Below are 10,615 nucleotides of genomic sequence, written 5' to 3' on the forward strand. Positions count from 1 at the left end.
TACCTTTTATGGGCTTGTCTCAATATACCTTGGAAGGGACAGATCCAAATCCCACAGAAATCAATTAGTGAAGACTTTGATGCCAGGCAGTGGAAAACTACTATTTACAAATGAACAAAGTCAAATATATGCTTTAGGAGGACAGGTTGACTCTGTAACTGGCAGAGGTGGGGGCAGGCAATGAAAGAGGAGACAAGATAGCCAATCAAAGCATTATTCCAGTTAAAAAAGAGATTCTGGGTCATACAACTCTCAAGTGTATAAGCCAAGAAGCAGTGTGTCAGATTTTGCGGGTATGGTTGTCTATCCCCAGTAAGTATAAATTATATTCAGAGGGGCTTAAGAGCACTTTTCTTAGTAAAATGAAGTACCACACATCAGAAAGGATACATAAGACTTGGGAAATAAACAGGAGCTACACTCGAAGCATCTTGCAGGTTTCAGAAACACCAGTGCTAAGAGTAGCTTTGACACCCACACGAAGATAAGAATTTCAGCTTTGGTTAAATTTGAGACTTGAAATTGAAGCTCCGCATGACTGCTAGCTACACCTACTGCCCAGTAGAGCCAAAAAGTTGGGCAGAATGGTTATGAAGTCTAGTAGTACACACCTGGAATTCCAGTGTTTAGGTAGATACAGAATTGCCACAAGTTCAAGGAAAGCCTGAACTCTATAGAAAGACTAAAAAGGCAAAGGGGTAAGGAAAAGATTACAAGTCTGTGCCACAGCACCATATAGGGCACACATATATTCAAGTCTATGCCACAACACCACATAGGGCACACATATATTCAAGTCTGTGCCACAGCACCATATAGGGCATAGATATATTTACATTGCATGGCACCAAGCTTCAAATTCTATTTTAAAAAATGTGCTAAGCTCTGAAACATTTATCCAACAAAATAAACAGGAAATCTATCTAGGCTACTTTCATGACTTGGAATATAATACCTGGAGTGAGTTACTCAGAGCTGCTGGGTGGAGCTTCTCCACCTGCTCCAGCTGTGGAGTTGTGCTAAGTGAGCAGCTCCTGCCCACCCTGGACAGTGTTGCCATCCCTCACAGCTTTCACACACTGGTCCTTCCACTTGATTCCAGTCTTCCCCACCACCGCCACCTGGAGGTCTTTTCCCTTGGGCCAATTCCTGATTTCTTCCACACTCCATCCAGGTTCTAGAGGTTTTCTCAGAGGTGAATAAGATATATCAACACTACAAGATGATATCTCTAAGCCGGTGTGGTGGAGCACACCTGAAATCAAAGCACCATATTAGAATGAGGCAGAGAATCACAAGTTGGTAGCCCACCTGGGCTGCAGAATAAGACCCAGACTATAGCGCTTAAGCACTTGACTAATTTGGGGCCTAATGTATCTGGAAGACCCTCTACTTTCACTCCAGTCTACATACCTTGAAAAGGTGCTTTGTTCCAACCTTCTCTTGTCTATGGGTTAAGTTTCCCACAATTTAATTCTCCCCCTTAGTTTTACAGAAAAATCATCTCCCAAACAATGCTGAAGATGAAGAATTTGAGTCTCTTATTATCAAGTTAAATGCCCTGTAGAAAAGCAGCCAGTTAACTCCATGTCAGTGACCATGAGATGCCACTGATCTTTGCTACTTTGTGGGTTCTTCTTTTTCCCAAGCTTAATCTGCCCCCACCCCTGGCTTCACCCACTATCACTAGATAAGAGAAAAAAAGAGGGGAGAGAGAGCTCTCCAAATCTAATTTCTTTTTTCTTGTTTCTTCTTTGAGTACAACTACTAACAAACCCACCACCACCACCACCAACAACAACAACAACAACAAACAACAACATCGGGGCTCCAGCATTTATATACCTCTGAAAAGTTCGTAGAATTCCAACCATCACATAATCACAGAAACTATCTGCAGCTGGCAAACCACACCTCTGCTAGAGCACAAGGCAAATCAACAGCTGCTTTGAAGCAGCCCCAAATCCAACACCTTGGATTAAAACAAAAACATATTCTTATATTTCTGTGGTTTTTTTTTAAAAGAAACCAAGTTCCAAGATTCTCGTTCCAATGAGATGTGAGTCCGTGGGGCGGTGGTGCATGCTAGTCCCTATGACAGGTGCAACCTGATCTGTAAAATGTTGGAGTGCCATTGAATCTTTTACTCCTAGACTGGCTAGCTCAAAGTTGCTCAGGAACTAGTGCAAGATGGTGTGCAGCAATAGAAGACTAAACAAGGACAAGGTTAAGTCGGTTTGTGGTAATTGCTACCCAGAATGGATGTTGCCTACTGTATGTCATTGAAATTTTACAAGCTATGTGTTTGTGAGACTTTTGTACTAGTCAGGGCTCTCTAGAAGGACCAAATTGACTGAATGAATATAGATGGGATTTATGAGTAGCTTACTTGCTATTCCAAAAACGGCTATATACCGACAGAAAATCTAAGACTCCAGAAGCTATTCAATCCATGTCTCAGCTAGTCTTTAGTATACCACAGTCCCAGAGAAGTAGGCTCTACTGCCAGTGAAGGATAGTTATTTAAATGGAGGATAGTGACTTGTATTCTGCTTGTATTAGAAGAAAGCTGATATACCTGCCAGTTTTTAATAAGATTTAATCTTATCAGTTTTACAAATAATTCTGTGTATTCTCAGTAGACTTCTTGTTGAAATGAGATATAGCAGATTTGGATTATTGAAACTGGTGCTAGTGAAAAGAGCAGAAGCTGGGATGTCCGTTTAAATGCTAACAGTACAATCTAATACACATCTGACTCCCTGCCCCCCAGTCCCCGTTACCAATGCTTATTTGAATGAAGTTGCTGAAGAGTGGCATAGTAATATTCTTTGGTATTTGAAACTTGTTGACAATAAGATATTTGATTTACACAATAAAGAATAATGAAGTATTTTATCCCTTGTAAGGAACTCTGGTTTTGTCAGTAATGAAAGCCTAAAGGGAAGCCTTGATTAAAGAGAGTAAAAACACAATGGGTTTGCAAATGCAGCTTTTACTACAATTATACTTTGTTTCATTTTTCTATTCATACGGAAAAATACTACTTGGGATGATTTGCTATCTCATAGACAATGGTACATAGCTAAGTTTTGATGCCAAAGTGTTCTCTATGGATGAAGAAATCCTTACACCATAGGATTAATATCCAAAAATGTTTTCTGAACTCATTCATTACCTAAGGTGGGGTCAGTAAGGATGAACTTAATGAATTTGTGGAAAATATTCACCTAGTACCTTACATCTTAAATAAATCATGTGAGATTTAAGTATACACGAGCCTAAGGAGACAGCTAAGGTAAGTTCATTAGCTAGCTGTAGTCAGGTGTTATCTTGAAATGTTTCCCTGGTCTCTTGCCATCTTTCTTTTCTGTTTTCACAACTACTAAGAAGGAATTAGTTTGCTTGATTTCTGTGTGGTTTCTTACTAGCCACCTCTCCTTGTTTCTGGACAAAAATGTAAGTAGCTTAGCAAACTTAACTGTGCCTAATGAGAAGACTGTTGTTTATAGGAATCTACATTTCTTCAGTGGCACAAAGAAAGACATTTTCAGTTGAGAGAAAACTCTGCAGAAAAGCAGGCTGCAGTAAGACAAGTTTATGGTTATAACCTGGGGGTACAAAATTGTTATGTGGCAAAGTTGATAGGTGCGACAGATAGAAGTAGTACCTCATAGCCTTAAAAATGCTTTAGGATATTCTAGTAGACTTTGTAAATTTATATTTTAAATTATTAATGTTTTTAAGAAAAAAGACAGTGCTCAGATACAAGCAGGTTTGTAAAAGAAAATCTAAAGGTAGTAAACAGTGTGGGATTAAATTCAGGTGTCAAAATATGCTCTAAGAATCACCGAGGCACGAATGAAGAAACTCCGTAGATTCTAAAAAGTCCAAAAGAAATAGGAAGGAAGGAGAGGGAGGGAGCAGAGGAAGGAATGATAGTTTATACTTTCCAAGGGTTTCAACCATGCTGAAGGGGTGGGGGGACTTGCACAAAGCACAGTGATACCTGCGTATGAAAATGTGATGAGGAAACCTACTCTTTCTAAAGGATTGTGTGTGTGTGTGTGTGTGTGTGTGTGTGTGTGTGTGTGTTACATAAAAAAAGTGCTGGTATAAACAAATCAACAAACCTAGCTAAGTGCTTGCAGACTTTGAAAGGAAAAAGTTGTTAACTTTTGTGAATTGGGGAATAATTTAGACTTCTTTTTACGTGTCTTGGGATTTCACATACATTCTAGTCTCTTCCTTCTTAATATAAGTTTTGCAGGAGGAGGCTTGAATGTGACATGTTACATTATGCTTAGGTAGATGTAAGCTTCCTTTAATCTAGGGTTCAATAATCACAAATCCACAAGTGTATCAGTCACTTATTATTGTTATCAGAATAAAGATGGTACTTTTAATCTTCATTGCTCACTTTTTTTTTTTTCTCAACTATTTGAACATTTGGGCAAGATTATAGCTAAAATAATTTCTAAAAGAAATTTTATTAATGTATCATATGTATGAATTATAAAATATTATTGTCTTAGGGTTTCTATTGCTGTGAAAAAACACCATTACCCAAAACAATGTGGGGAGCAAAGGGTTTATTTGGCTTATACCTTCACATCTCAGTCCATTGTGAAAGGAAGTGAGGACAGGAGCCTGGAGGTGGGAGCTCATGTAAAGGCCATGGTGAGTGCTGCTCATTGTCATGCCCTTGGTGAGCACATTGCCTTCTCTCACATCAGTCACCTAGTTTCCTAGGTGACTTTTCAAGCACCACAGGCCAATCTGGTGGGAACATTTTCTTAATTGAGGTTCCCTTTTCCCAAATGATTCTAGCTTGTGACAAGTTGGCATAAAACCAGCCATCACATTAATGAAACAGCTATTTAACTCTAGGAAGTAAAGGGGAATGGGGCGGGGGACAGACCAGTCTGGGGCTATAACTCAGTTCCAGAGTGCTTTCTGGGAATGTGTGAGATCTTGGGTTCAGTCCCCAGTTGAGGGGAAAAAAAAACAAACAAACAGTAAAGAGCAGATTGAACAAAAAAACTAAGACATAATGCTGAAGGCAAGTAAGCCAAAACCTGGTTCTTTTAAAAAGTAGTGATAAGAACCAACAAAAAGACACAAATGTTAAGACTGGAGAAAGACAAAAACTATAAAAGAAGAGCGCTGACTTAATAAACCAATGTTAACAAATCTGAAGTAGATAAAAACAGTAATTTTGGATGAAAATATGACTTGACTAAGAAATAGTATAAGACATGAATAAACTGTCCACTAAAATGAGGTAACCAGTGGTCATAAATCTTTGTCAGAGAAAACAGGAATCCCCTTCTAATTCTGCAAAGCTCATGTAAGGTAGTTTGAATGAGAATGACATCTTAGGCTCGATATTTGAAGACTTGGTCTCCAGTTGTTGGAACTGTTTGAAAAGGATTATGGGCCTTTGGGAGAAGTTATGTCACTAGCAATGGGCTTTGAGGCTTCAAAAGCCCAAACCATTTCCATTTATCTTTCTGTGCCTTCATCTTATGGATCAAGACATCCGCTCTCGGCAACTGTACCAGTGCCATGCCTGCCTGCTGCCATGCTTCCCACCATAATGGTCATGAACACTAATGCTCTGAAATTATAAGTTCCAAATAAACTCTTCTGTAACTTGTCTTGGTGTGATTATGGGTGATTTATCGGAGGAATAGGAGGATGTTAAAGATTTTGTTAATATTTTTCACTGAGTAACAGATTGAGAATATTATTCAGTATTTTTCAATGCCATATTATTCAGTGATTAGCATTTGCTAAGTGTCAGCATCAAGAGAAGAGACACTTAGCAAACTAGCAATGTTAGTTTTTAAATTTCTTTGGTTGGTTGGTTTTTTGTTTGTTTTTTTGTTTTTTGTTTTTGTTTTGTTTTGTTTTGTTTTTTCTAGACAGGGTTTCTCTGTGTAGCCCTGGCTGTCCTGGAACTCACTCTGTAGACCAGGCTGGCCTCGAACTCAGAAATCCACCTGCCTCTGCCTCCCAAGTGCTGGGATTAAAGGCGTGCGCCGCCACTGCCCGGCTTAAATTTCTTATAAACACAGTATTTTCTGTTAAAGACAAGTATGCTCACTACTATTCCTTATATTCTATATTTTATTGGTGATCTTAGTCATCATTAGAGAAAGCAATAAAAGGACAAAATGAAGGAGGTCCTTCATAGGCTATATGTTTTGAAACCGGAACAGTCCAAGAAACAAAATCTACAGTAGAGTGCAGCAAGTTTCCTAGATACAGGATCAATATAAATACCATTATCCTTATATTCCTTTAGCAGCTAAGCATAATTACATTGACCTTTTGATGCCAAGCACAAATGCTGTGTTTGCATTTAGCCTAAAACAGTCCAGTGAGTAATATCTTAAGAGACATTGGACCTGCTCACAGCTTGAAAAGTAATTGCCAAAGGTCCTACAGGCAGTAAAAGTTATGTACACCTAGGATTATTACCCGACTCTATGTAACTCCAAAACACTTGTCCTGTTTTAACTACTAAGTACTCATTTCCTCTTATTATAAAGAATGAGAACTCTTTATTCCTGGCATCAATGCCTTCTTTTTACTTAATATTTTAAGGGGGGTTATTAGGAAAAAAAATCTTACATGGAAAATTCCAAAAACATCATAAATAACATGAACTTCGTGGTCCTAGGAGAGCTTCAAGATATCCAGGGACAAATCTAGCCAGTGGCAGATCATTATCCCTTAGGATGATCGCTGAATGAGGCAACTAAGTAGTGGAAGCCACTGAGACCCAGAGTTCTGACGGGCCAGAAGCATCCAATCCCTGCTCTGTGTGCGCACAGTCTGCTGGGAAGCCAAGGTGGGTGGCCTCCTAAGAAAGTGTTGAGTGGCACAGAGCATGCCCCCTCCAGACTCTGAAGTCAAGAAAGATTCTCTAGAGACACTATTCTCTAGAGTTGGAGCAATAGTGGCGTCCCGGTTGACTTGGCATAGCTCCTGAAATGTTTTTTGTCTTCATTATAGCAACAGCGGGGGCTATTGCCACACTTGCTGCTGCGGCCCTGACAGCAGTGTTAATAGTGAAGCGTCTGAGTAACTTAAGGAGGGGCACAAATACGAACTATGAGAGTACTGAATATGCGGATAAAAATTCCGCGTCTAGTTCCAGAGTGGAACAGGAAACACACAAAAACTTGGACGAGCTGGAACAGGGATTACACAAGGAATTGGATGAGAAGAATCAGCAGATACATGAAGAGCCGGATAAAAAGGGTCAGTATGCACATGAAGAACTGAACAAGAAGGGTGAGCAGATACATGAAGAAGTAGATGAGGAGAGCCAGCAGATACACGAAGAACTAGGCATGAAGGGTCAGCAGATACACAAACAACAAGATGATAAGAGCCAGCAGATACATGAAGAACTGGACCCTAAGGAACGCGGGACAAAGGAGTCGGAAAAAAAAGAGCCTAAGTCGCAGTGGGATGTGCATGGAAATGGGCAGGACCGCCAGACTTCGTAAGCATAAGCTAAAACTTGTTCAAGTGCACACAGGCAGCACGCCGCCCCCGGCGGGCGTCTTCTCTGAAGCTCCCCGAGCAAGCAGGTCAGGGTCTAGAAAAGCAGTTTTCCCGGGGAGAGCACCAGAAAGTGACAGGTTGGGACCGGGCGCAGCGGGGGTCGCTCCGAGAAGGGGGCGACTTAGGCACCGCACAATGGGCACCACCTCACAGAGGGGCTGCAGGAGGAGCCTCAGCACGAGCTGCGCACGGGCGGCCCCTCCGGGCGGCGAGGCCGGCGGTGAGCTCCCAGGCGGTCCTCTGCGGCTCTCGGGGGACCGTGGGAGGATGCGGGCGGTGGGGCGGCCGGCTGGCCGGGGCGAGCGGGGCTGCGGAGAGCGACGCCGGGGAGGGAGGCGTTTCTGAGAGGGCGACGCTTAGGAGGGCGAGCGTCCGCCGGCCGTGGCCGCCCCGGCGTTGCCCGGAGACAGCTTCGCCTCCGCGGGCGTCGCTCCGCCCCGCCCCGCCCTGCCCCGCGGCTCCGCAGCCTCTCCTCTCCCCCACCCCACCCCCTCTTTCCAGCTCTTTCTCGAACCTGTCCCACTCCACTCGGCCGCGGCAGCGAGCCGTTGCCGAGCGCTGACGGGAGCGGCGGAGGGCGAGGCCGCCGAGCCTCAGCGGACCGCGGGCTCGCGCCTCCCTGCCTGCCGGGGCCGAGCGCGCAGGCGCAGACCGCAGTAACTGCCGGTTGGGGGCGGTGAACTGCAGTGGAGACGAGGCGGCGGGTCGGGCGGAGGAGGCGTCGCGGCGCGGCGCGGCGCAGGCGGGGCGGCTCCACCTCCGCAGTTCCGACGCCCTGCCCTAGATTTTCTGACAGAGAGTGGGTCCTCTCCTCTGCTTCTCGCAGGAGTCGCAGCGCCCGCAGTGGGGACCCGCAGCGGGACGCGGTCCCCACAGCCCGGTCCTTAGGCGGGATGTCGGTGGTGGGCATTGACCTCGGCTTCCTCAACTGCTACATCGCCGTGGCGAGGAGCGGCGGCATCGAGACCATCGCTAACGAGTACAGCGACAGGTGCACGCCGTAAGTGCCGCACGCCCCCTCGCCTGGGCTGGGCTGGGGTCCCCCTGTGACAGGTGCAGCGTCTGCCGCCAGGGCGAGGAGGGCAGGGGTTGGTTTCCTTCCCCTCTGGCTCCTGGGCTCGGCTCACCTCTGCTTGCCGCGGACGTCCCTGACCCTAGGGCCCCTGCGTTGGGCTGCAGGAGGTGGGGGTAATGGGAGGGGGGGACCACCTCGGCGTGGCGTCCGGTACAGGGAAGAAAGGTCTGCGGCAGCCAGCGAGGGGTGACCTGGGATTATCCTGTGCTCAGAAGCCTGCTAGAGCTCTGCATTCTGCCCTCCCTCCCCCATCGCCTGAGCGACAGCTTCCTCAGAAAAGTGACCCCTGGTTATTGCACACCTCAGAAAACGAATGGCAGTGTCCCTAACACTAGAAGTCATTCGTTTTATTTGTCTCTGTCTGTGTGTCTATAGAAAGGAGAGATGAGGCGGTGTCCTTGAGAATGTGAGATGATCTGACCAGTTTCCGGGAGGGATTAGGTTAACGGTTGCATTCACTATGAGAGACTCTAGACAATGGGAGTCTTAGCTGTACACTGGCAATATCTTTCAATTAGTGGAAATTGCCGTTGTTAGAGGCTGCTACCTAAAGTGCGTCTCTACAGAGTGAATGGTTGGTGAGTCAGAGGCAACGATCCTGTATAAACAGGATTGTGGAGTGTTTCCATTATGAACTCTTGATGAAAGACTTGGGAGCATTATGTCATGGAAACATGTGTCCAGACATTCACTTCTTTCTCCTTTCTGGAAAGTTTGTTGGCAAAGAACACAACTAATACTTGCACATGAGAAACTCTTTGTACACTCTTGTTCACCTATAATTTTGATGAGGAAAATTCTGTTCATGTATTTTTTTTTGGAAAGATGAATGATCTATATTATATTTTAAATTAAACCAGTGTCACCCAAGATCAGTGTAAAACCGAGGTTAAAACAGTTCTAGTAGTTTAAGACTATGACAGTGTTTCAGAGTAGTTTTAGTGAATACAGAATGCTTTGATTTCTTTCCAAATGTGGTCTACAATGCTTTTGGCCTCCTCTTTTTCTAGATTGACCCATCACATCTCTATTGAAATTCTAGATACAAATCTATTATGAGAAATTGTTAAACTTAGAAATATAGGTACATGAAAAGGTAAAATTAAATATTATAATTCTATCAAAAATAAGACTTCTAGGTGGTTTTCTATTTGTTTTTAGATAGAAAACTTGATGTTATGTTAACTAACCTCTATTTGAAGTATTTCTATTCCATTAGTTTTAGAGTTTGTATAATCATTAATCCCATCTCATGTTCTGCTTTCAAGTTGCTTATATTTTTTGCAAATGTTACAATAACTACCTTTTTGTTTACTTTTACTTTGTGGGGTTGGGGTTGGGCTGCTTTTGCTTGGGAATTGACATTTAGTGGATGATAAACTACTATGGACTTTTCAGATGATTATTTTGCTTCTAACAAATATTCCGTGACCATATTTGCTATTTTTGTTGTTTAATTTACATTTGTTTAGGGGGTTATAAGGGCTAATAGTACAAACTGAAATGTAGCCAAACCTAAGACTGCTCTAAAAATCTTCAAGTATTAGTACAAAATAAAACAAAATGATTCCCCTGTCACTTCTTTGATCTTGATCTTAGGGCTGAGGAATCTGATATTACATAATAGGTATTATCAACTTGTGGTATTTCACATGCATTAGTAGTCTTTTTAGCCTATGATCTAATTAATGACCATCACTCGATCTGGTAAAACTCTTCATTTAGAGAAGTGGGTGTCAGATGGTAGCTAGCAGGTTCTAAGTCCACACATTTATCATTAAAAGAACCTTAAAATGGTTATGCATTTTATATTTATTTGCATTTATATAAAATGGTTGTATATTTGTGTTTGGACTGGGTGATTCTTAATTAAGGCCATATCCTAAAATAATTAGCCTAATAATCTAATAGTTAATATGCATCTACAATGGCTGATCCATTTCTGATTTTGGTTTTTTT

At 42.9% G+C, this 10,615-nt stretch overlaps 1 protein-coding gene across 2 annotated transcripts in view; it reads left to right on the plus strand.

Moving 5' to 3' along the window:
* The first annotated feature begins 7,503 nt into the window (after positions 1 to 7,503).
* Hspa4l (heat shock protein family A (Hsp70) member 4 like) overlaps positions 7,504 to 10,615 on the plus strand; it is a 47,886-nt gene continuing 44,774 nt past the window's right edge. The window contains exons 1-2 of one of the 2 annotated variants that reach the window (XM_031376680.1): positions 7,504 to 7,519; positions 8,408 to 8,581. In XM_031376680.1, the coding sequence (XP_031232540.1) occupies positions 8,475 to 8,581 (107 nt within the window). In that variant the 5' untranslated portion in view covers positions 7,504 to 7,519; positions 8,408 to 8,474. Of the gene's footprint in view, positions 7,520 to 7,723; positions 7,802 to 8,407; positions 8,582 to 10,615 lie in introns of those variants that run through there. The other variant, XM_031376681.1, reaches the window with a different exon arrangement.

Source organism: Mastomys coucha, unplaced genomic scaffold (genome assembly GCF_008632895.1).
Source record: "Mastomys coucha isolate ucsf_1 unplaced genomic scaffold, UCSF_Mcou_1 pScaffold17, whole genome shotgun sequence".
In the NCBI taxonomy this organism is placed as follows: domain Eukaryota; kingdom Metazoa; phylum Chordata; class Mammalia; order Rodentia; family Muridae; genus Mastomys; species Mastomys coucha.